The sequence below is a fragment of the Schistocerca gregaria genome, chromosome 4 (assembly GCF_023897955.1).
Source record: "Schistocerca gregaria isolate iqSchGreg1 chromosome 4, iqSchGreg1.2, whole genome shotgun sequence".
In the NCBI taxonomy this organism is placed as follows: Eukaryota; Metazoa; Arthropoda; class Insecta; order Orthoptera; family Acrididae; genus Schistocerca; species Schistocerca gregaria.
Window position 1 is genome coordinate 94,604,973 of NC_064923.1, and position 27,637 is coordinate 94,632,609.

Here is a 27,637-nt window from a genome sequence, read left to right on the forward strand (position 1 = left end):
TGATTGAGGTTCACTAAAGAATGAATTTAAAATAGTAGGACATTCTTCTTGACAGGAAAAGTAAGGTTTTACTCCCTTGTAAATACTGATAATTCTGTTAACAGCCAATACATATGTGGTGTTAATGAGAAAATACTGAAAATTTTCTTTACAGTAGTTTATTACTGTACTGCATTACACACTGTGTGTGCTGCATAACCTACACCATAAATGTTACTTTTCAGCAAAGGTTTAAGTTCTGTAAAAATATTGTTTTGTCCATTTCTTTCTGCAGCTACAAAGTTTGTGATTGCAGTTGTTACCACAAAATACAAGCATTTCATCATTTAGATGAAATTTATTAAGAACTTCCATTGTTACAGCATTAGCCATTAAGTATTCTGGAAATCAGTCACTGTTACTTGAATCCCCTTACTTGGTACAAAATATCTAACAATAACTGGTATCAGTTTTACACTTTTGTGGTTAGAAGTGATCAAAATCACTGAAATGTACTTCTCATCTTTCACCTCCTCACAAACTTGATGCAATGCATATGGAGCCAACACATATACTATTATAAATACTCACTTTGTTTTGGAGTAGGTGAATTTCATCTCAAATGATTGAATGCTGGTGACTGCAGCAGTGCAGTTCCTTGAACTGAAGGAACAGTAACGTTTCACTGTGTGGAAAGCTACTAAACATTCCTCAGCACGAAGACACTTTAGTTCATCATTCATAATCGAACTATTCTCACGTTTTGTAACTAACACTTTCTGACAAGATTGTACTTGAAACAGCTAGCTTGTGTTTCTTCAAAAAAATGTATTGCACAACATCAGACCAACCTCATGGTTGGTTGAAAAAGTGTTTTTATACAACATGCAAATTTTTCACTTCACTGTTCTAATTTAAGAATGGAAATTTGGTTTTTAATTTTGCAAGTAAACACAACTTTTTTTGTGGCATTTCTGTGAAAATTTTGCAATTTATCACATCAAGTAATGTAATCTGTGACACTAACAGAGTAAACGTACATGTGGTGATCTGAAGCAATGGGCAAATCGCAAAGAAAGGAGAAGTGATGAAGTGCTCATCATGTGAAAGCATTACATAGTATCAATTGAGGAACTGCAAAAACCATGCTCATTCAGTTCGGGTTCATCAAAAAGGGTATTTTCCTTATTCTTTTTTCCTTAATCTCCATTTGGTTGTGCTGCACACTAGTTAAAACATGTTATTTCAAAATAAACACAACAGTTAATGAAAAATAGGATGATATATGTCCCTCACAGATTTTGTCAGAACAACAGGACACTTCAACTAAATAAGGGATGATCCCATCAAATAAAAGACATTTGGTCACCCTAGTGTAGAGATTTGCTGGGATCATGCCAGTGCAGAGTACTAGACATATTGTTATAAAATTCCTTGCAACATGAGTGTATTGTTGTGAGTACAGTGCCAAGAGTGCTCGAGACCCGGTTGCTGTGTGTGATGCTGTGCTATGGTTGGCACTACTGCCACTGTTGGCGCTGCGGCACATGACGCACAGCCCTGGTGCCATGGCAATGCTGCGTGTCACGGTGGAGGCGACGGCCGAGCTGCTGGTGGCCACCATGTTGGCAGGTGCTGCCATCTGCGTCACAGCACTGCACGTCATGGCTGAGCAGGATGCAGGCGCTGACGGTGATAGCGGAAAGCAGCCCAACCTTGTGCGACAGCCCTGCCGCCGCTCCCTGCAGCCTGAGCCCCCACTGCCTGTCGGTAAGCCCATGTTTCAAACCATTTCACTGTTCACACAGCTTGCGTTTAATGGAGATGGTAGTTTCTTGTATTTTGATACAAATTCACAGCCAGCATTTCCACACTTACTTTGACACCAGAAGACCAGTGTTCTCTGGACCTGAAACATCCTTAAATTATGTGGACATATAGATGTAGAGTGAGAAGTCAGAACACCCATCATATTTCAGATACAGTTTAAGGATCGAAATAGGGTTTTGGGCAACTGATATCACGTGAACAGTTGAGTATTTTGCTATGTGCTAAATAATAATAACTCCCCCTCCCCCCCTGTTCCTTGTCTCCCAGGGAAAAATGTAACTTTGCCTCCTCCCCCACCTGACATCTCCCCATCTGCCTTAATCTTCACTGTTGCTTACTTAGCCCATATGTTGGCATTATCACATGCTTACAATATAGCAAAAAGTACACAGTTCAGTAATCCCTTTTTGTATGATGCCAGTCTCATTTTTAGACACATGTATCCCTTCTGCCTACATAGTTTGCTACATTTGTATTTTCTGATTTTATCTGTTAAGCATCCTGAGGGTATCTAAGGAACTGCACAATAAACAGTTTACAGTTTAGACAGAAGAGAACAGAAGTGTTGGAAATGTTGTGCTACAACATAATGCTGGAGACCAGATGTGTAGATCAAATCATAATTGAGAGGTGCTGATCATATCTTGATGCAGCAAGGGATAGTCAATTTGGTAATGGAAAAAAGGTATAAAGGGTAAAAATTATAGATTGATACCAAGCCTTGAAGACATTGAACAAGTTCAAATAGGACCAGGCTGCAGTAGTAAAACATGGAAAAGGCAGTCAAAAGTTGCATTGCTAGCAATAACATTTCAATTCCTTTTTTGCTATTTTATTGTTGATCAGTGCAAAGCCATAACAGATTAAATATCAATTGTGAAATGTACTTTTTACAATTTCATTGCATTAGTTAACTTGGTATGTCAAGCAGGGCCAGTTTGATAACATTTTTCCACACTAATGAAATATTATTTAATGCTTCCCCTCCACCTCTTATATGTTCACCTTTGTTAATTTTCATTACTAATTACAATATGCAGGGCTGACATGAGAACATTTTTCCTCACAAGTGGCTTTTCATCTGGTCCCCTCTTTACCCCCTTTTTGTTGATACTTTTTCACCTCTGCTAGTTTTCGCTACTATTTGTGATACACATTGTATACAGATCTTTTACTCGGGTCCCCCTGGTGCGCTACTCAGCTTCGCATCCCTCTCAGCTTGCCTCCCCAAGGGGCCACTTGTGTCACTTGGTACCTAACTCAGCATTTGTTACAAGAGTGGCTCCATCTAGTAACCGAAAAAAGGGAACAAATGTCTCCTTACTAGGGAGAGGTAGGTCTTATGAAACATATTTAGCACAGTCCAGTCCACAGGCGTCCACAGGGAGGGGAGGAACAGAGAGAGGAGGGAAAGGAGGGATCTTGCCCTCCTGGAATCTAGAACTTACACTTTTTTTCATTGCAGAATTCACATTCCGGAACTGGTTCTAAACTCCTAAAGTGAATGTACAGTTTATGCTGCCAAAGACGATTAGAATTACTGTGGTCTTTTCTATTGCTACACAATTTAGGTTTGTTTGCCTTACATATTGTTTGTGATCAATTATGCTGGTTCTTTTATATTGGCAGTGGTTTAGTCAGTGTCCTACAACGAAGACAAATGAGAACCTTCACTGAGCAGTGCCTAAATAGAATCATCAAACTTATCTCTCCTATGTCTCCATACATCCTCTTACTGAGCTGCAGAATAGGCCAGCTCCAACAGTCAAGCACATGGACACACTCGACTTTTCCTCCTCCATCACACAACAACAAAACATAAATTGGAGGTCGTATACTTAGCTACCTGGCCGACATCTGTCTCCATTTTCCTAAACACCGTACCTCCAATCAGCACTACTTTATAATCAAAACAGTATACACTTTTTCTTTGCACAGCCTGTGTGTAATTTTATATAGTAGTGACTGGAGTAGATACTGAAAGACAGCCATTTTATATAGTAGATCTACTTTATATGTTTTTATCTATGTCTACATCTGTAGTCTGGAAACTCCTTTGATATGCATGGCAGAGGGTACTTGGCATTGTACCAGTTGTTAAGGCTTCTTCTCATTCCATTCAGGTGCATGCTTTAGTTTGTCCAATATTGCCCTCGTGATTCCTGTGTGAGTGATATGTGAGAGGTTGTAGTGTATTCCAAGAGTCATGATTTAAAGCTGGTTTTGGAAACTTTCTGATTAGCCTTTCTCAGGATAGTTTGTGTGTATCTTGATGCACCGGCCAGTTCAGATTTTCAGTATCTCTGTGTCACTCTTCCACAGGTCAAAAAGCCTGGAACCAGTTGTACCGCCCTTATCAATGTACATTCAATATCCCACATTAGTCCTTTTTGATTTGAGTTCCATACATTTCAGCAATGTTCTAGGATGGGCTGAACAAGTATTTTGTAGACATTTTCCATCAATGAACTGAAGTCTCTCACCTGATTTACCTGCCATATACAGATCTATATACATCCATCATAAATAGAACATACTATTTACTGCACTAGAAGTAAAAACATGAAATCTTCATTTACAGTGCAACACATACTGGCAGGATTGTTCAACACGATGTCAGTCTGGGGAGATGAGGGACTGTTTTCATTTAATCCCAGGCTATTAATGGCCTTTTGCTTCAGTGTCATTAACTGGGGATCACTTTTGATGTTATTCATAAAATGAACCCAGTTGAAAAATTCACTATATTGTATCAACTGAATGAGGTTCAATGTTGATGTAATAAATTAGTGTAAGACATGGTTGGTAGTATAACTGAATTAGCCAGTGATGTGATTATCACTCTTTGATAACTGGCATTATCATGTACTGTAGGTTCACAGTATTTATTACTGAAGGTGTGACACACTATGGAATGATGATAATGCTTTATTATACAAATATATATACACAATATAAGGTAAATGTCTGTTTTACTTGGAAGCTAAGAACACACTAAAGTCAGTGGTCAAGTCACAGATATTCCACTTACTGTACATCAGCAAATTATATCACAGTGGATGTTCTGACAAAAGTTCCTTGTTGTAAAGAGGGATGAAATGAAGTAGAAACAGCTTATGTATGCCAGAAAAAGACTGAAATAGTCAGATATCTGTAAAGTAAATGCAAAGAAACAATATAATTCTGTGTGCTTAAGGCTCACGAACACAGAGTGCAATGCAATAAATACAGGTATGCTCAGGATGCTAATGGTATATTCAGGCAGTGTGGCTTTAAAAATTAGTTTTGTCACATTTATCTTTGTAGCCAGTATCTTAGAGAATACTCATTTGACTGCTGATAATTCACTGCCACCTGCTGTTGGCCATTATGTGGTGCAGACATTTTGACTGTGAACACAAACTGTAGGCAACCATGGAATCATGTAAGTCTTCCACAAACTTGCTGGACATGGTGAAAACATACATATTACAGATTGTTGACTATGGATTTAGGCAACTGTCTGTGTGAACACAAGTTCAATAGTTCAAAGATTTTAAAGCCATTAGTCTTCAACAGTAAGGAAGCTGTTGGCACAAAGATACGCATTGATGACTGATCAGACTTACCCATCTAGATAAAGGGGGTTTACAGTTTAATGTGGACTCCAAACCATGGTGCAGCTGAGAATTTGGCACCCTGACAAACACTGCCAGATTCAAAAGAAGTGATAAGTGCCACATGGGGGAAAAAGAACATGGCCAGCCTGCAATTGAATCAAAGGCCTTTAGAAACCAGAGTCCAACATGTAAATGAGCCACTGACAGAAACTTCATTTTTGACTTTGTTAACAAAATAACATTGCTTATTGAGTTACCATTTCTATACATTAATGCATATACATTACTGGCTACTGTCAAAATCCATACACACATCTGTTCACTGGAAATAGTTTGAATTTCCACACTTCACTTGGTCACTAAGTGCCTTGAAATGCTTTTAAACTTTTTCACAGTAATTATGAGTCATCACCATGAAATATTATGGGAGCAGTTTTTATCTGTATTCATTACTTCATTGTTGATATTCTTCTTAGCCTAACGTATAGAGCAAAAAGAAAAAAAAGAAAAATTCAAACATTAGCAATATGTTGTTAAAGATACTATAATGTTTACCAAAATAGATGTTGGCTCTTACTGTGCAGAACTAGATGGAGAAATTAGCTGTATAAGACTTAACTCAAAGAATACTATAATTGTTAGCTTATATAGATCACCAGGAGGAGATGTAAATACATTTTTCGAAAGATTTGAGCTGCTTATGAGGAGAATACTAAAATCTAAAATAAAACTAATTATTTGTGGCAATTTCAACATTGAAATGGCCAACAGTGATGAACTTGTTACTAGAACATTTTTTAATATCTTAAGATCACTAAATTTACAATGTAAAAATTACACACCAACACGGGATAATGCGTGCTTAGATAACATTACAGTAAATTTTTCTAGAGATATGTATGATGTCAGACTTGTCAGTGGAGCCCTAGCTGATCACGAACCATCGATTTTAACATTCTGCTGTGATCAGTTGTTTAAATTAGACAAATCAGTCAAAATCAAGTCTGATGCCACATGGGTAAGAGGACAAAAAGATGAATATATTAATTTATTTATTGACAGATTATCTGATATTATCTAATACTTTGTGTACAACACACAACCTGAGAAAGGTGCTGGTGAAATGGTGTTTAACAACTTCCTGAAAATACTCACAGAGTTATGGTACTCCTGCTCACCAGTAATCAAAAGTAGCCCTAAGCATAAACAGAAAAACAAACAGCTAAAATGGTATACACATGAGCTAGTTCTCACTAGGGAGGAGATGCTCAGACCGTACAGAATATATAAAAATTCTTGTAAACTAGGACTTGAGCTAGATAATACTTCTTATAGAGCTTATCTAGAATGTAAAAAAATCTACAAAGACAAACTATCCTTGGCCAAAAAACAGGCATGTGAACATTACATTGAAAGCGCTCCAAACAAATATAAAGCAGCATGTGATATCATCAACCAATATAACTCACAAACCCATAGACATGATGCAATGCTGGTCCCAGAAGAAGTAAATAATTACTTCCTAACATCAGTGAGTGAGCTGAAAAACTAAATCAAGCAAAATGGCACTTGTGCACTAGATCATCTTGGTGCTATGCCCCATAGAAGGTATACTTTCCACTGGAATGTTGTCACCCCAGAGGATATTGTAAAAGCTGTGGCAAGGTTCACCAACTCCAAAAGTATGGACTGTTCTTGGTTTTCTTACTATATAATGGAAAAAAATACACCTTATCTGTCAACCTCTTTCTTTCATTTTCAATATGTGTTTAGAATCTGGAGTTTTCCCAGATGCGCTCAAAACTGCTAAAGTGATACCAGTCTTTAAAAAGGCAGATAAGCATCTGCCCCAAAACTATCAACCAGTTTCTATTGTCCCAATTTTCTCTAAAGTTTTTGAATATCTAATGTACAGTCAACCAAATAACTATTTTGAAAAACATGGTCTCCTCCCCAACAGACAGTTTGCATATCAACATGGTAAAAATACCACTACTGCTGTCATTGAAGTTGTTAACCAGGTGTTAACTGCATTTGAAAATAAGGATCTAGTATCAGTTGAACTTCGTGATCTTAGCAAAGCCTTCGTCTGCATACCATCTAACACCCTACTTGCAAAACTGGAATTTTATGGCATACACAAACCATCTTTAGATGTAATTGAATTATACTTAAGTAACAGGAGACAGTTTGTATCCATTAAAAATAGTTGCTCTTCACTGAAGAAAGTTCAGACTGGAGTGCCTCAGGGCTTGGTTCTAGGTCCTTATTTGTTCATCAATGCAATTAATGACATATCGTACCATGTAGGAGCAAATTCAATCGTGTGTTATGCAGATGTCACAACATTGCTCAATACACACCATGACACAACAGAACTGCATTAGGGAACACAGGAAAAACTAGAACTAGTAATGAATTTGTTTTCTTCTAATGAACTCCTATGTAATCCTGATAAAACACAAGAACTAATTCTGGGTTTAACGACAGCTGTTGAAAGCAAATCAGTAAATTTGTTAGGATTCCACATTGATTCAAAATTAAACTGGGAGGAACACATTAGCCATATATGCAAGAGAATAACAAGAGTGTATTATCTCATCTGGAGGCTGACAGATGTAGTCACTGATGAGTATCTAAAGGTGGTATATTTTGGCCTGTTTCAATCACACATTTGCTACGGCATATTGTTATGGGGACATTCTTGCTTTGTCACTGAAATTCTGAAAATTCAAAAAAAAAAGTAATCAGAATACTGAGCAAAGTTAAGCCCAAGTGCATGTTATCAGCTGTTGTGAATCTATACATATACACAGCACTGCTTTATCTCAAAAGCAACTTAAATGAGTTCGAGACCAGAGAGAACATACATCCCCACAACACCAGAGGCACACTGGACTTTGACATACCAAGACACAGACTCACAAAGACTGCAAAGTCACACAAAATAATGAGTTTAAAACTATTCAATAAACTTTCAGCATCTGCTCGGTCACTGACCAGTAATATTTTTAAATGTAAGGTTTATGACTGGTTACTCAAACACCCATTTTTTTAGATAACAGAATATTTTGAAATAATCATTGGCAGTATATAAGAATATTCCTAAAAGAAAAGGAATTAAATTGGAAAAACTTTACTTTAAAGTTATTGTTAATTGTGTATTTGATGTTCAGAGCTATTTCGCTGTAAATGGTCAATGATGAATAAACTGAATACTGAATGGGAATATTAAGAACAACTTATTTATTGTTTCCTTCTTTTGAATTTATATTTTTGCAAAAACAATTCCGTTCATTTGTAGTGCTACTAGCTTGTGTACTGATTACTGCAACTGAACTTGACTTGACCAACAAAATATTGCTACTCAAATTTGATCATAGTTTGCAGCATAATAATCTGAGATTAACGTTCATACAACACTGCTTTCCAAGTTCAGCTTGATACCAGTTCATATTTTGTGCTAATCTAGGATCATCTGCTTTATACAATTAGCTTTAATAGTCTATTGTCCAATTTTAGGGTGTATGTTTTGAAGTTCATCACATTCTCCTAAACAAATGCTAAGATTGGGTTATATTTTACACCAACTATTCCGTACAAGTAGCTTTCAGCACATATTTGCTCAGCACTAATTATGCCAACTTAAAAAGTGGAAAACATGAGAACAATGTAATCCATCAGCAAATATGACCAGATGTGAGCTTTTGTAAGCAAACAAAGTGATATACAACATGTAACAGAAATAGTTTTACTAATTTTTGTCGATTAATTCCTCAGCCAAAAGGAAGAAAAAAAGGGTCTAATGACAGAAGAACATAAATCCTTCATTTGGTATTAACAAAGAACACTCTGCAGTCACAAACTGGCAGCAAAACTGGCCTTGAACCTCGAATAAAAAAGTGTGTAGTATAATGTTCTTAACTTTATTTGTAAGTGTATTACTGTAATTTATTACAGAATATGCTGCCTATATTTATTACCCGAACTATATTTCTGGTTACTCTTTGGCTTGTAAGATGAGTGGGACGCATATTATCATTGTAAATAGACTTATTGGTCCGAAGCAAATCGAGGATATTGTTAACAAATGTCACTGTCTCTTATATAGAAATACAGGGCATAGATGATATTTTTAATTCCCTGAATATTGGCTTAGTGGGTGTTTGAGGAAATACTTGTTTCATTACCTTTGTGAGCCTCTTTTGCATCACACTGTTTTTCCTACATACTGACCTTCAGATTGTGATGTGATAATAGATAGTTGAATGTTGTAATGAAAAATAAACTGTCTTTTGTGTTGCGACATCAAAGGACTAACCTAGGAATTTGAAAAGTGAGGCAGACACTGCTGTCTTTTGACCAGCTTTTCTCTGTGAATAATCCATTGTAAATTATTGACTTATTATCTGTCTATTTCTCAATAAATTTTATATTTCCTTGACTTATTCTAATACTGCATCACTTATTAATATGTGATACATAGAGGAAGGGTGATTTTTGGAGGTACTGAATAGCTTACATGCAGTTTTGATTTTATTTAGTAATAGTCTATTATTGTACAACCAGTAAATTAGTTTGTTTATGGACTCAGGACATTTATGGGACATAATCGAGAAGTCAGTCCATTCAAAAAAATTCTGCACCAGCAATACTTTCACAGTTATGGATGGCTATAGAGACAGCACGGCTCAGTATTTTTGCTGAGGACTTCCAATGGGTTGTTGAGTCCATGCCACATCGAGTTGCTGTACTACGCTGGACAAAAGGAGGTCCGACATGATACTAGGAGATATCGCAGGGCTTTTTTCACCTGAGCTTAAATTGATCCTCATAGAAAATGTGCTCAGATCGTGAAACCTGACTACCATATCCCAGTTGTGCTACTTGATATAGACGCATCTATAGGTTTTTTTAAGACTCTGATGTACTGTTTTTAATGCCAACCAATTGCTCATAAAACTAACACAGTGATGTAGTATATGTGAATACTGACATTTAACTTATCACAAACAAGGTGAAAAATCCATTGATATTGCTCCCATGACCAGCTGGTATAACACCCACACTGGCCATACCATTGGCACATTAATAGAACACTATTACAGGCTAGTCCTGAACACCACTCAAATAATAAATAATTTGTATGTAACTTAGAAGTGTTGTTTTAAAACTATTTATCAGATATATGGAACCTGGAGAACACCATGCATGTGAAATTTCCTTGAAATATAATAATTTATGTTACTCCTAAGTGAGGCACAAGAAGACCACAAAGTCTGGAACTTAATCCAAACAAATGCCAAGCTTTTCCCTCTTCTTTATTGGTTTCCTCCAATTCATGGTGAACTTCTCAATGCTCCCTTTGATTAGTTGATGCAATTTCTTGAAACTTTCACATGACATCCAAAAATAATTAAATACTAAGCCTGATGCAATTCCAGATCATTGCACAACTGGTAAGTCACTAATCTTTTCTTCTTCATATTAATGTCATTTCTTTGTACTGTTAGGCAATGCTACTATGACAAGGGGTTGTTTATCACCTTGTAGTGTTGCTGCTAAATTCTGTTGTAAATTTTCTCTATATCAGAATGGATACAGCTTAATTTATTTGCAGGATCATCTCCCCAGTAGCAACACCATAAACATAATTATATCCTTCTCTTTTTTCCTTGATGTTTAGCAAAACAGGAATATTATATTTCTGTTAACTTTTATCTTGTAGCCAATTCATGTTACCATTCAGAAATGAACTGTTTGATTTGGGTAATTTCAAAATTCATGATTTCAAATGCTCATTTTAGCTAAACAAAATCATGCCAGAAATCTGTAAAGTCAATTACAGTCTTTGCCATAAATATTACATCTTCAACTATTTTTTTATATTTCTTGCAGGGATATTAATGTAATTTAAGCATTGCTTTTCTTTTTCATGGACACATGAATTCAGTTTACTTGTTTTAAAGTTGAAATACTTTCCGAGGAATTAGCGGATTAATAAAAATTCCAGATTCAAAATATTTCCATCCACTGATTACTTTTTTCTGCTGAAGATTTATTTCTGTAAATATCTTAATAGAGATGTGCAGTAACTCCATAACAACATATTGACTCAGTACATATTTCATGTGAATTCCTCAAGAAATGATACAGAAATGAAAATATTTTATTTGCAAAGTGCTTCATTTCAGTATTATTATGTTCTTCAAGGTTCTTGACAGTGCAGTCATGGCCTTTTCCTGGGTAGTGGCCATCAGCTGACTCCTAGTAATAACATTCACTGCTGCAGGCTACATTCATAAATAACCACTGGACCACACTGTCACAAACTTATGCACTTGACTGTAACAAAAAATATTTCGTTAATACACAGATAAATACTTATCAGTGTACATTCAAGTAATTGATTCTTCCTCACCTGACTTCACTAAGGCAGGAAAAGATGGTGGTGTTTCAATTAATATTTTGAAACACTACACCCTGAACTACTCATATTTATACAAAATGAATATCTTACATATGACCTCAGCACACTGTCTGCTGGCAGTTGAAAGCTGGACTTTGTTCTCATTCATTTTCACAATGTGCTGGGTGAAGCAGCAGGGCTGTAGCTACAGTAAGCCACTTCTGGTCTGGTCTATTCTACCACATGGCTGAATGTCGTGATCATCACTCTTTCAGTTGTTCAGAGTTTTTGTTGCAACAGTTATATTACTGAACACAAGTATAACAGTTTCCCTCTTACAAAATTACATTTGCCTTTTCCTCGAGTCTCCTGAAAACATTAAAGACTGCTGTAGCGCCATTCTGTTCATACCTTGTCTGTATATAGCCACATGTTGCAGATGCAGGTGGCGAGCGCTGTTCTCCGCGCACCGTTCTGCCATCTCCGTTGCCGAATTTGCTGCATTAGCTTTCTTGGCGGGCACTGGTAAGTTACTCAATGTTGTCTTTGGAAGAGTTTTTCAAGACAGTACATGCACTACCCTTGTCACCTCAGCTGTCTAACACTGAATCAGTACTAAGCATGATATTCCTGAACCTAGTGTTTTATTTTTAATCACTAAAAACCTTAGTGAAGTAACAATATAGTAGTCAATAGTGAATGTTGAGTTTCTCTTCAGGGACTGTACTGTATTGTGTAAAATTTCTCTGTAGCAAATTGTATGGTGAAGCAGCCTGCCCCACTGCATACACCACACATTTACGATTTCAATTTCAAATTTACAAAATGTTTAATTGTACTTTATAGCACCTCCCTTTCCATAATACAGCATAGTAAATAGCAAGAACTTCAGTAAACACAGCCCCAGTTTTGTCATTTTCATTACAGTAATTACGTCTGATGTCATTCTACACAAATCTTCCTTTGTGTGTCTCCTAGCTTTGATCCTTCTTCGGTGTGTTACTTGTTCTGCAAGTAAAAATGTAGTGTACTGTTGTTCTCAATTATGCTATGCTCCCCTGTTATGCTAAAGTAACATAGCCCATACTGTTTAACTGGTTGCCTTCTACTTCTTTTTTATTAGTTTTGGTTTGGCCTACTGATGACTACACAAAATAACTAATGTCTTCAGAATGAAATTTTCACTCTGCAGCAGAGTGTGCGGTGAGTTGAATCTTCCTGGCAGATTAAAACTGTGTGCCAAATTGAGACTTGAACTCAGGACCTTTGCCTCTCGTGGGCAATGGTAGGAGATAAGGCAGTGGCAGAATTGAAGCTGTGAGAATCAGTCATGAGCCATGCTTGGATAGCTCAGCTGGTAGGCACTTGCCCGCAAAAGGCAAAGGTCCCGAGCTTGATTTTCAGTCCAGCACACAGTTTTAATGTGCCAGAAAGTGACTAGTGTCTTCTTTCTTTTCTCCTTTATTTCTTTCCAGTAGTTCTTCATTCTTGGCCTGTGTTTTTCTCATCTCTCTTCTGTCTGTACTGCACCTCCTTTTTTACTTTGTTTTCTCCTGGAAACCCCTGAAACCTTCTGCTTTGAACTTTTCTCTTTCTCCTATTTCTTTCTCCATTATTTCCACTTTTCTCAGGTCTGGCTTAAATTCTTTGGTCCATGCTGTTGATGTTTGTGTCTAGTTGTTTTAGGGATTCATAGAAAATAACTTTTCTTCTTCATAAAGTCTAGTATTGTTCTGTTATTTTATAAACATGTTCCTTCCTTCTTAATGTCCATTTTCCAGTGACATATTTTGCTCCCAAGGTTTTCTGCAGTAGTTTTCCTTTCCTTCTTTTCTGTTTCATTTAATTGTTTCACTGTATTTGATGAAAGCGATTATGGAATGTAAAGGCATTCTGGTCTAATGAAATTGGTGAAGTGCCAGAATTTTCCAGTTTTGTTATACAGGTTTTTTGTTAATTGATATGATTTTCCTTGCCCCTTGCTTCTTCGTCCAGAGCATTTGGTTGTATTATTTCACCTGGATGTTTAAATTTGGTAGACTTTTTTATTCTTCCATAATCAGTTTCCATACATTTCAGTACCTCCTTCCATCTATCATATACTCTTTTCTTTCAGAGTTAAGCAATGGAAAAATCCAGGATGGAATGTAACAGTATTATGAAAATGATAGTGCTACTCACCATATAGCAGAGATGCTGAGTTGCAGAGAGGCAGAATAAAAAGACTTTCAGAAAGTGAGCTTTTGGCAAAGTAGGCCTTTGTTGGAAATAGACAATATACACACTGCTTTTGAAGCAGGACTATGTATATATGAATAGCATTACCACTCTGAGGCAAATATATTTTGCACTATTTCACTATTTAAATCCCATCTAAGCTATAGGATAGAGGTATGGGGCTCCATCAGCAAAGGTACTATGAAAAGTGTACTTATCCTACAAAAGAAGGCACTTAGAATTATGGGAAAGGAATGTGCCAGGAGTCCTGCAGAAATTTGTTTAAAGAATTTAAAATACTAACTGTTCATAACCTATATGTACTTAAGATAATCATTATGGCAGCAAACAGTAACAATACGCTTAATAAAGAAATACGAGGGCGAGCCAAATGAAAACCTTAAATATTTTTTAAAATATTGTTTATTGTGCAGAAGTAGAATAAAGCTGTACAACTTTTCAATATCATTTCCCCCATGCTCAATGCAAGTCCTCCAGTGCTTACAAAGTGCATAAATTCCTTTAGAAAAAAATTCTTTTGGTAGTCCACACAACCACTCACGCATCACGTGGCATACCTCTTCGTCAGGATGGAACTTCTTTCCTGCCATTGTGTCTGTGAGTGGTCCAAACATGTGGAAATCACTTGGTGCAAGTTCTGGTGAGTATGGTGGATAAGGAAGACACTCAAAATGCAGGTCTGTGATTGTTGCAACTGTTGTACGGGCTGTGTGGGGCCTTGCATTGTTATGTTGCAAAAGGACACCTGCTGACAGCAGTCCACGTCACTTTGATTTGATTGCAGGCCACAGATGATTTTTTAGGAGATCTGTGTATGATCCACTGGTGACAGTGGTCCATCTAGGCATGTATGCTCCAAAATGACACCTTTTTCATCCCAAAAGAGAGTCTGCATAATCTTCCCTGCTGATGGTTCTGTTCGAAACTTCTTTGGTTTTGGTGATGAGAAATGGTGCCATTCCTTGCTCGCTCTCTTCATTTCAGGTTGGTGAAAGTGAACACAGGTTTCATCCCCAGTAACGATTCTTGCAAGAAAGCTATAACCTTCTCGTTCAAAGTGCCGAAGAAGTTCTTCACAAGCATCAACAGGTCATTCCCTCATTTCAGGAGTCAGCTGCCATGACACGCATCTTGCAGACACTTTGTGAAACTGGAGCACATCATGCACAATGTGATGTGTTGACCCTTGACTGATCAGTAAACATGCTGAAATCTCATTCAGTGTCACTTGGCGGTTTTCTTCACTATGGCTTCAACTGCTGCAATGTTCTGTGGAGTCACAACTTGTTGTGCCTGACCTGGACGAGGAGCATCTTCCACTGAAGTCACACCATTTGCGAACTTTGTATTCCATTTGTAGACTTGCTGCTGTGACAGACGTGCATCACTGTACTGAACCTTCGTTCGTCGATGAATTTCAATAGGTTTCACACCTTCACTACGCAAAAACCAAATAACAGAACACTGTTCTTCCCTGGTGCAAGTCGCAAGTGGTGCGGCCATCTTTATACTGATACTGCGACGGTATGTGTGCATCTGCACTATGCTACCACCTACAGGTCATTCTGCATGCTGTTTGTAGCATGCTTACCAACTTACAGGATAATGGTGCGAAATTTCGATTTGTTATTAGAAATTTAAGATTTTCATTTGACTCACTCTTGTATATTATCACAACACTAGAGATAGAGAGAGACCTCACATCATCTCTCAATAGAACAACACTTTATGAGTAAAGCCCTCACTATGCAGGCATAAAACTACTCAGTTGCTTCCATTCTAATATCTCCAAATTGCCCATTACAGAACTAAAAAAGAAATTAAAATTATGGCTCCTAAACAGTCCTGTATATTCAATAGATGAGTTTCTAAATTTAGCACACTAACATGATGGAAGACCATGTATCTAAAAATATATGAATCTCAGATCCTAGACTGAGTCACAAACTGCAAATATTTGAATCTCAGACCTAACTCTGCGTCACAAACTGTTAATTCCTTAATCTATGTATTCCAATTGCAAATTGGTTTTATGTATTCAACATCATTCTCTCAGCTAAATTTAGAAATAGTTGTGTAGATAATAATGCCAGGCAATAATATGTAACTCTAGTAAGTAAGGCTCTGACTTATCCAGAAGACTGGGACAAAGAAATTTTTTTTTGTAATTAGTTGATGTTGGATCAAAATAAATAAATAACTAAAAAAGAAGCTGTCTCTTGTAGGAGATGTGTCTGCATTGTTGCATCTTCTATAGATTCAGCTAAGATGGCAAGATCACCTGCAAAAACAAAAAAATCAAAAAGTATATTATCTTCTTTTCTTCTAATTATGATTTTTTAAATTCCTGCTTCTTCAGTTCTTTCCCTCCCTTATTTGATATCTTTTCTAGTGCACAAATAAACATCAGTGGGGACAGTCCATCTCATTGTCTTACAACAGTTTTGATTTCAAAAGCATTGGAGGTTTCAGCTAAAAATTTAATTTTGCATTTTGTATTTGATAATGTGCCTTTCACACTGAAGCACCAAAGAAACTGGTATAGGCATGTTTATTCAAATACAGAGATATGTAAACAACCAGAATATGGCACTGAGATTGGCAATGCCTATATAAGACAACAAGTGCATGGCGCAGTTGTTAGATTGGTTACAGCTGTTGAAATGGCAGGTTATCAAGAGTTAAGTGATTCTGAACATGGCGTTATAGTTGGCACACGAGTGATGGGAGCATCTCCGAGTTAGTGATGAAGTGAGGATTTTCCCATACAGCCATTTCATGAGTGTACTGTGAATATCAGGAACCCAGTAAAACATCAAATCTCTGACATGGACCAACAATGGCTAAAGAGAATCGTTCAATGTGACAAAGTGCAACCCTTCTGCAGACTGCTGCAGAATTCAATGCTGGGCCATCAACAAGTGTCAATGTGCGAACCATTCAATAATATGGGCTTTCGGAGCCGAAAGACCGCTCGTGTATCCTTGATGATGGCACGGCACAAAGCTTTACACCTCTCCTGTGCCTGTTAACACCATTAACTGGAAGCATTTTGCCTGGTCAGACAGGTCTCGTTTCAAATTTATTGAGCAGATGGATGTGCTCAGATACGGAGACAACCTCATGAACCCTTGGACCCTGAATGTCAGCAGGAGACAGTTCAAACAGGTGGGGCCTCTAACAGTGTGTGGTGTGTGGAGTTAGAGTGATATGGAACCCCATACACATCTAGATATGACTCTGACAGGTGATACTTACGTAAGAATCCTGCCTGATAACCTGCATCCATTCACATCCATTATACATTCTGATGGACTGTGGCAATTACAGCAGGATATTGCGACACCCCACACATCCAGGATTGCCACAGTTTGGCTCCAGGAACACTCTTCTGAATTTAAACACTTCTGCTGACCACCAAATTCCTCAGGCATGAACATTATTGAGCATTTCTGGGATGCTTTGCAACATGCTGTTCAGAATATATCTCCATCCCCTTGTACTCTTATGGATTTATGGACAGCCATGCAGGATTCATGGTGTCAGTTTGACCAGGACTACTTCAGACATTAGTCGAGTCTATGCCAAGTTCTGTTGTGGCACTTCTGCATGCTTGCAGGGGTCCTACTTGATATTAGGCTGGTGTAACAGTTTCTTTGGCTCTTCATTGTATGATTCCCACTGATCTGTTGTCAGCTCCAAACTCTTTTAAGGTGTTGAATAATGTTCTCCTATCAATCAAATCATACGCTTGTTTTGAATTCTACAAATGTAATATAAATGCTTTCAGTTCTCATTCTTCTCCATCTGCTTATACATTTCAGATTTCAAATTTATTCCACACAGGATTGTCCTTTTCTAAATCCTTCATGGTACTCTCCCAACTGCTGATCCAGTTGGCTTTCCTCTCTGTTTTGTAATGATTTTGAAAGAATTTGGTAAATCAGTGGAAGGACAAAAATTCCCCTACACTTGTTGCAGTCAGTTTTATCTCCTTTTTTGGATTGAGTGAACAATGATTTTTTCCAATCTTCTTGTGTAGCTTCTGTTTTCCAGATATTGTGGAAAATTCTGTGTAGTGTCTTGACTGTTGCAGCACATGCAAAGTTCCACATTTCAGTGGTTACTGAGTCTCCCTGGGAGCCTTATCATTTCTCAAGTCTTTAATGGTATTTTGGATTGATTCCATGCTGGGGTATGGGGAGTTCTGAATTTGTATAAGTGCATCCTGGATTTTATCCTAGAAATTTTGCTCTGGGTGTTGTGACTTGCTGATCTTTCAAAGTGCCGCCGCGCAGTTACGCGCGTCCTCTACATGCAGCGCTGTCTGCCAGCCATGCAGCAGCAGTGCCACCTAAGCAGCCAGCCAGCCAGCGGGCACTAGACTCGGACTCAGTTATGATTTGACTGTTAAAGTGTACGCACGTCTTACTCTGTTTACTTGATCTGTGACTTTCATGTATTGCGTCTTCCTTGAAATATATTTGTTCAACTTGAAGTTACAATTGGTGACAAGGTAGTGATTTTTCTTTTCCATCGCTGACCCACATGTTTCCATGGCTATTTTAGAGCAACTACTGCAAGATCTCATAGTACAGCAAACGCTTCTCACAAATGCGATTCGTGATTTTGGCGTGGCATCATCGTCTCTACCTCCTTTTCCTTCTTACGACGAGGCGGCGGAAGGCTGGTCTGATTACGAAAAATGTCTATGACAGCACTTCTTGGCATTTCATGTCGTGGACGAACAAACATGTAAGTCTCTGTTCCTTTCATGGATTTCACCTCAGATGTATCGGTTGTTGTTGCAATTGGCTTCTTTGAAAGATCCTGCATCTTTGTCCGTTGCTGAAATGTGCTCACTTCTGTCCATCTATTATCAAAAGCAAATGCATGTGGTAGCCTCTCTTGTTGCCTTTTATCATTGTCAAAAACAACCAAATCAATCCTATCACGCTTGGACTGCTGAACTTGTTACTGAAGTTCACAAAGAATCCTACACCGATTCCATGGTAAGGGATGCTATTATCTGATCGGCGCCCGACAAAGAAGTTGGGCAACGTGCCCTCCAGTTGGCAAATCCGACTCTAGATGAAGTCCTATCCATCGCTCAGTCTTTTGAAATTTCTCCTGCTGCCGGAGCACAAATAGAGGCATGGGGTGACGTTAGGGAAATACAACCTCTATGCAATGTTGACAAAGCATGTGGCATGTCCCCGCCGGCCGATGTGGCCGCAGTATGCTCCCAAGCACAGTCTCGGTCTAACCGTAAACAAACCTCTAAGAAACTGCAGCAAAACCCACGGCAACTTCCTTCATGTCCGCGGTGTTTTACGAAAAATTCATGAGAAGATTGTCCACAGCATTGAGCGTATGTCACAAATGCAAAAAAAGAAAAAAGGATCATGTGTCATCCATTTGCATATACAACTGCATACATGATGTTCATGAACATGACACTGATTCTGATTCTGTGTTGTCTGACAATTGTATTTCTTCCCTTTCAGGGAAGTCATTCCTCACTGTCAAAATACTTGGTCGAGATGTTCACATGTAGGTGGATACTGGTTCTGCTGTCACTATCATCAATTCTTAGACGTATCTTCAGTTGGGTTCTCCAATCCTGTCACCTGTCACTAGACAATTATGGACTTACAATATACAGAAGATTTCTCTCATGGGACAATTTGATGCTGAAATATCTTACAAACCTCTCGTTCGCACTGTACCCATATTTGTGGTTGACCATAGTAACACGGAGAATCTATTTGGTTTCCATGCCTTTCGCGTTTTTGGGTTCTCCATAGATGACTCTGTGAATATCTTCTCTGGTGCTATTCTTTATGCTCAACTGGATTCCTTGTCAACCACATTTTCGTCCCTTTTTTCTCCTGGGTTAGGCCGTGCCAATGACTTTGAAGCTGATATCACGCTCAAACCCACTGCTCAGCCTAAGTTTTTTCAGGCTCGGCCCATTCCTGTGGCTCTTTGTGATCAGGTCAAATGGGAGCTGGATTGTCTCACTGCTTCAGGGGTCTTGCTTCCTATCACTTCCAGTGAGTGGTCCTCTCTTGTCATAGTCGTTGCTAAGCCAAATGGTGATATTCGTCTCTGTGGCTATTTCAGAGCCACTGTAAATGCTCAATGCCTTATCGACACATACCCTATGCCTCGACCTGAAGAATTGTTCACTAAACTTGCTGGAGGCCAGTATTTTTCTAATCTTGACCTGTCAGAAGCTTATCATCAACTTCCTCTCGACGCTGCTTCCCGGCTCTGGTCCTTAACGCGCCTTTCAGCCTCCATCAATACCAATGATTGTCTGTCAGTTGTACTTCTTCCCTTTCAGGGAAGTTATTCCTCACTGTCCAAATACTTGGTCGACATGTTCACATGCAGCTTCTGGTCCTTTACACGCCTTTCGGCCTCTATCAATACCAACGATTGCCATTCGGGGTTGCCAGCATCCCTGCTCTCTTTCAGCGATTCTTGGAACAATTATTGCTCACTGTCCCTGGGTGTATAAATTTCCAGGACGACATTGTTGTCTCTGGCTCCACCACTGCGAACATCTTCAAAATCTCTGCACACTTTTTCATGTCTTACAGACTGACGGTCTTAAGTGTAATCTTCAGAAATCAAAATTTTTTGAGGCGTCTATCACATACTTGGAGTTTCAACTCTCTCGGGATGGTATTTGTCTGCTTCAGCAAACTGTCACTGCGATCGATGCCCTTCCTTGCCCTACATCTGTTAAGGAACTGCAGGCCTTCTTGGGGAAAATAGCATACTATTACAAGTTTTTACTGTCTACTGCTTCAGTGGATCAGCTGTTGCATCACCTGTTGCATAAAAACGTGCCTTTTCGCTGGTCCGTGTCATGCGATGTGGCTTTCCAGAAATTGAAGACTATGCTGAAAGAGACCCCATGCCTGGCTACTTATTGACCTGGCCAACACCTTGTTCTTGCCACAGACACCTCTCAATACGGGGTCGGTGCAGTCCTTGCACATCGTTTCTCTGACAGTTCTAAATAACCCATTGCTTATGCCTCCAAAACGCTCACGGATGCCCAACAAAAGTATTCTCAAATTGAAAAAGAAGCTTTGCCATTATTTTTGCTCTTGATAAGTTTGGTGTTTTTCTTTGTGGATCCAAATTTCATCTTGTTACAGATCACAAACCACTTGTTTCATCCATCAGCGTCGCTTCCCGACAAGGCTGCACACTGCCTCCAGCGTTGGGCTCTTTACTTGTCTCGTTTCAATTATGAGATTCATTTCCGGCTGACAGCTCAACGTGTGAATGGTGATGCACTGTCTTGCCTTCCCATGGGTCCTGATCTGGCATTTGATAGGGACGAACTTTTGTGTTTCCACCTGAATGTTACCGAGCAGTGGATTGTGGACGGGTTCCCCATCACTGGGAACTGGCTGGCGGCTGCTACGGGTTCTGACCCTTCCCTCTCCCGGGTTTTACGCTGTATTCAGAAGGGTTGGACAGACCGTCTGTCCACTAAGACTTCTGATCCATTGTGGTACTACTACGCATTGCATTACCGCCTCACGGTTAGGGATGGTGCTATCCTCCTTTCCATCGAAAATGCTTCGCCGCGTGTTGTGGTACCTGCATCTTTGCGTGCTTCAGTCTTGCGCCTCCTTCACCGAAGGCACTGGGGTGTCTCTTGCACCAAATTTCTGGTGTGCTGTCATGTGTACTGTCCCGGCATCGACTCTGAAATCGCACACATGGTCGCTGCCTGCGGCCCTTGTGCATCACAGGCTGCTGCCCCGAAGTCATCTTTGTCACCATCGCCTTTGCCTGAGAAGCCCAGGGAGCATATTCATGCTGACTTTGTGGGAACTTTTTTAGGTACTTATTGTCCTCTCGTTATTGACGCCGACTCTAACTTTCCTTTCATTGTTCGTTGCACTTCACCTACCACCGTGGCAACCACCAATGCTCTAGCTCACATTTTCTCTTTGGAAGGCCTTCCCTCTACTCTTATTACTGATAATGGTCCGTAATTTGCCTCTTCCGATTTTGTGGTTTTTTGTGCACATCACGGCGTCATGCACGCCACGGCCCCTCCATTCCACCCACAGTCAAACGGTGAGGCTGAATGACTGGTCTGCACATTTAAGGCTCAGATGAGGAATTTCCTGACGTCTTCTGGTGCTGATGATGCGCTTCTCCAGTTTCTGGCTTCTTACTGTTTCACCCTCATGGGCGACCACAGCCTGGATGAGCTCTTACATGGCCGACAGCCCCGCATGTTACTTCATCTTCGGTGGCTTCCACCTCATGGCCGCAAGTGCCTTCACTTGGCCGCTTCACCGCTGATGACCTTGTATGGGTATGGGGATATGGCAGGCGGCCAAAATGGAGTCCTGGCTGCATCTTACAACACCATGGCCAACGCCTGTATGAAATCCAGATGGACACGGGTGTTGCAGTGAGTCATTCGGGCCAGCTTCTGCCTCGTGTGCCAGCAATGCCTGTTCCGGATGCCGCTACACCACCTTCGGCTCTACCTGATGCTCAAGATACTGGAATCTCTCATTACTCACAACGCAGTCCTCTCACCATCATATACGTGCCAGCACAAGAACTGACGCCACCAGGAGACATGCCCATGCAGGAACCAGATGACTATCATCTGTCGGATTAATTCTATTCGCCTCCTTCTCCTATGGGCACGGACACATTGCACATGTCTCCTGTTATAACAACAGGACTTGCCACAATGGGCAGATTGGTGCACGGGGCCCCAGCAGATTTGACCCCTACGTCTCCTGTCATCTCGACCCGTTATTATCGGGGACACTTCCGTCTGTACGGGAAGCCTCCTCCTTGAGACTTTACAGCCAGTCAAACAACACCTATGGATGTCAGCAATCTACAGGGCACTTCCATCAAGACCTGTGCAAAAACTTCAAAGGGGGGAAAAGTGTTGTGAGTCGCCAGTCTTTCAAAGTACCACCGTGCAGTTACGCGTGTCCTCTACATGCGGCGCTGCCTGCCAGCCATGCAGCAGCAGTGCCACCTAAGCGGCCAGCCACCCAGCGGGCGCTAGACTCAGACTCAGTTGTGATTTGACTGTTAAAGTGTATACACATCTTACTCTGTTTACTTGATCTGTGACTTTCATGTATTGCATCTTCCTTGAAATATATTTGTTCAACTTGAAGTTATAACACTGGGTTCCTCACAGCTTGACAGTTTCTTAAAGTAGCTTGCTAATATTTTATGCTTTTCTTGGTTGTTTAGGAATAATCCTTGATCTTCATTTTTGAACCACAAATTAGGTGGTTGGTAAGTTTGAAAGCTTTGTTTAAAAGTTTTATAGAAGTTCCTGATATTATTCTTTGGTCATGCACTTCAGATTGCAATTCCATTGTTGCTGCTATAACTAAATGTAACCACAACCATAGCTGTAGGTCCAATCACTCTAACCTCTACCAGATTATCGCGAATGAGTCATATGGATATTTGGATCAGCATTTCTTAAAACAGCAGTGTTCACTTCCAGTCAAATTGCGTCTGTGTTCTACTTAACATGCTGTATTTCCTTTCTGCTTTAAGAATGCTAGGCACTGCATTATCTCTGCTGCTGCAATGTCATAATTTTACTTCGTGTTGGTTGTAACTTTAGTCTCACAATCTGATAATCCTAATTAATGTCTTTACTGTATTTTATTTGCACACTGGTCCATGTGCCTTATTCCACACCTCTTGATGTATCATTATCATAGGTACTACCACTGTGATAGTTCTGTATACTTTGTTGGTGCCTATCACAGTCTGTATCAAATCGCTTTCCACATATTCTTAATAGTCTATTTACATTTTCTCAAATTTTGTCCTTCATTATTATTAAATTACTGAGGAAGTTCCAAATATATTACATTCTCAGTTGATTTGTATTGATATAATGGTTTAAATGCCCTCATTATTGCTGTTACTGCACTGACATGTTCATGTTAATGCAGTTCTGTACTCACTGAGTTAACACATAGATTTGTTTGATTCAGAGTGTTTAATAAATACTGTTCTGATTTAACTTTTCTAGTCTTCATAAAATTATACACAGGAAAAAAAACAAAAAATTTCAAAGTAAAATTTTCACGTATTTGGAAGCAGTCCCAGCAGCATTGTACAGGGTGACAATTACTGAACTATATGAAATAAAATCATCATAACGTCCTAAAGGTTTGTGTGAGGATGTTGAAACTGCACGGTTGGCCATTACAGGAATTAGTATGCACATTATTGTTTGGTTTAGGACAAAGCTCACTTTCATTTGGTTGGATTCATCAAAAAGCAAAATTGGCACATTTGGGGGACTGAAAATCCACAGTTTGCAATTGAGAAGTCTTTTCACCCTCAATGGGTGACTGTGTGGTGTGCAATGTCCAATCACAGAATAATCGGTGTGATATTCCTTGATGGCACCATGACTACCAAATGGTATGTGAAGGTTTTGGAAGACGATCCCCATTACCCAAAGTGACCCTGTGTGCGCCTGCTGGTGTGACGGCCTTATTGCTTGGCACCGAGCCAAGTCGGACGGGTTGCGTCACCGGCTCGCTAGGCGCTCAGCAGGCATTGCGGCACTATGCTTTGGACTTTTATCAAACTGTTGCATCCTGAGCCTGCAGAGTATAAGTCCCTTATCAGCACCTTACGTAACCCAGGTCACTTGCTCTGTATATAAGCGGGCAGTGCACGCCAGCGGAACCATTCTGCTGTGAGCTCTATCTGCAGCAGCATTGAAGCACTATGCCACATCGACGTGTGATCTGACCACATGTGACTCCTTTTTGTGGGGATATATTAAAGACAAGATGTGCAGTAATAACCCTAAAACCATTCATGTGCTGAAAGTAGTGATTCAGGATGTCATTGACCGCACTGATGTTCTGACACTTCAGTGCATCATTCAGAATTTCACTATTTGTCTGTGGCACATCATCACCAATGACGGCAAGCATATCAAATATGTCATAACTTAATTCTGAATATCTGTAGTGATGTTTACATGTTAAATTAAATGTTTGAATGTCCAAGTTCACAATTAATTTATGTTTTTTTTACATATGGTTCAATAATTGTCACCCTGAATGTGCCACATATTATCATTTCAGGGCTCTGACACACAAAGAAATATTCACTGCAGACTAGAAAAATGTCAAACAGGAGAAATCAAATCATTACAGGACTAATATCTGGGTGAAAGATTTTTTTCTTCAGCTGTATTCATTGGTAGCAGTTTTACATGCTATTGATTTCAAAGCTAGATAACATCATCTTCACCTGCCTTAATACAACCAATCAAAATCTGCAAATCTGTATTCTCTCCTGTATGCAACTCCATGTATCCAGATTTACTTGAAAGCAATATAACTATAAAATTACAGTCACCATGAGAATATGAAATTACACCTGCAAAACACTTGCCTTCAAAACAGTGTAAAGCATGAGTGCTTTAACAATGTAATAGTTCACAGGGGAACGCAGGTGAACGAAAGATGTCAGTGTCCACCAGGCACAAAATTTCAACAAATGACCACATTGTCATCATAGGTGCATTAGTGAACTGAGTGCTGTGAAGAATGTGTGGTGGTGAATTTTGCAAAGGTAATACATTACATCGACTCAGCAGCAGTCTGAAGAATCAAGAAACATGGTTGCCTAGTCATGGTATGGGAGAGAGTATGCTTTAACCAAACTTATTCAAAGTAAATCTACAGTTGGTTTTCTAGTTCAGTTCCTGAATGTGGGAATGGATTGGCAGTTTCACCCAGGCCACAGCAGGTCCCACACGAAGAAAGGCCATCAGATGTCAACCATCACAATTGAAGAGCATATCAGAGAGTAGCTATAATGCCCCCTGCAAGCTATCTTCAATCCCACAGCGAAGCAACTGGATTAAGAAGAGGTTTCAGTTCTTAAGAAAGGACTCAATTTTGCACCAGCTCCTAAACCCGCACTATTAGGGACATCATCAGTGCAGTGTAACAGGCAGCTGTTTTACCAGCTGATATAGGCGCTATAACTGTGATCCTGTCTCACCAGGATTACACTGAAAAGATGTGCAGCCTGCCAGAAGACAGTGCATACTGGAAAATTGATACTGATCCTACCAAGAGAATGGAGATGAAGATCGTGGCACTTATTAAAAAAAATCCAGTTTACCAGACAGAGTTGTTAAGAAGCAACTGAAAGCACCAGTTTCACCAAGACTTCAAGGACTTCCAAAGGTTAACAAGGACAGGGTGTTTTATGCCCTGTTGTTAGCGACGTTGGTGTCCTGTTGTACTCAGTTACTAAAGACTTGAAGGATATATGTAGCACTTTGTATGAGAAATGTTCACATCATATTCATGACTCTGTGGATTTTGTTGGGTGTCATGATAACTTTAAGCTTAAGGGTTCCAACATCATTGCTAGCTTCGACATTGTACTTCTTTTCACCAGTGTGCCTTTACAAGAATCCTTGGAACTCATCAGCCAGAAATTTGACATAAAGAGATCAACCTTTTTAGGTATGTATTGATGTCAACATACTTTTATTTCAGTGGTGTTTACTATGAACAAATGGAAGGAATATCCATAGGGAGTCCACTTTCACCAATTGTTTCCAAGATGTATTTGGAATATTTCAAGGAGGAAGTCCTGGTACCTGCCCAGTGGAACCCAGCCTGTGTTTTCTGGTATGTCAATGACGCCTTCGTCATATGGTCACATGGAAGACACAAGCTGAATGATTTCCTCATACATCTCAATTCCATATATCACAGCATAAAGCATACCATGGAAGTTGAAGTGGATACAGTGCTCCCCTTCCTGGATGCCCAGGTAAAAATAAGTTTATTACAGTAACCAGATATGGACATGATCAGAAAATACTGGCTGAGTGCACTGACCGTGAGTCACTGAAAACCGTGGACAGTAATGGATGAAGAACAAAGACAGCACGGCAGAATGACAAATTTGGAGAGTGAATCAAATTGAGAGCCTAGACATAGAAACATCAAGAACAAAGCAACACTGAGTACAATGAACAGTATGAGAGCACAGTTGGAACACAACTGAGGTCAGGACCCCTGCACTGCTAGCTTTATAGCATGGCCGCATGTGGAGCACAGCCCGCACCTAGCACTGTGGAGGTGACAGGAATGCTGCCTAGATGGGATACCAGAAAGAACTTGAGTCAGAGTGTGCACCATGAAAACACACACACCAGCATACACCCACACACAGAAAGATGCCACCACATGGCATACAGGGATGGAGTGCTCGAAGCATTGATGCATAGAGCTTGCAATGTCTCTGACAATGAAAGTCTCAACTAAGAACTTGAGAACCTGAGGACAATGTTCTGTAAGAATGTTAACACTGAGTAGCAAATTTGGAGAGTCCTACATCCTAGTGCCTGTACAACTGGTGGAACGGGAGAGGAACCTCAGGAAGATGCAACCATTACATTTATTCCATTTTGTGATGCATTATCCAGAAAGATAGGGCTAATTTTCTGTAAACACCAAATGAAGACTGTCCTCTGCCCACCTGCTAAAAC

General features: G+C 39.5%; 1 protein-coding gene across 2 annotated transcripts in view; it reads left to right on the forward strand.

Moving 5' to 3' along the window:
* The window catches only part of LOC126267113 (uncharacterized), a 38,756-nt gene that overhangs the window by 3,769 nt on the left and 7,350 nt on the right, over positions 1-27,637 (forward strand). For both annotated transcript variants that reach the window (XR_007548959.1, XM_049972023.1), the window contains exons 3-4: positions 1,445-1,749; positions 12,257-12,342. Coding sequence is in view for 1 of the 2 variants with exons in the window: in XM_049972023.1 (XP_049827980.1) it covers positions 1,445-1,749; positions 12,257-12,324 (373 nt within the window). In the remaining variant the exon portion in view is untranslated. The remainder of the gene's footprint in view (positions 1-1,444; positions 1,750-12,256; positions 12,343-27,637) is intronic.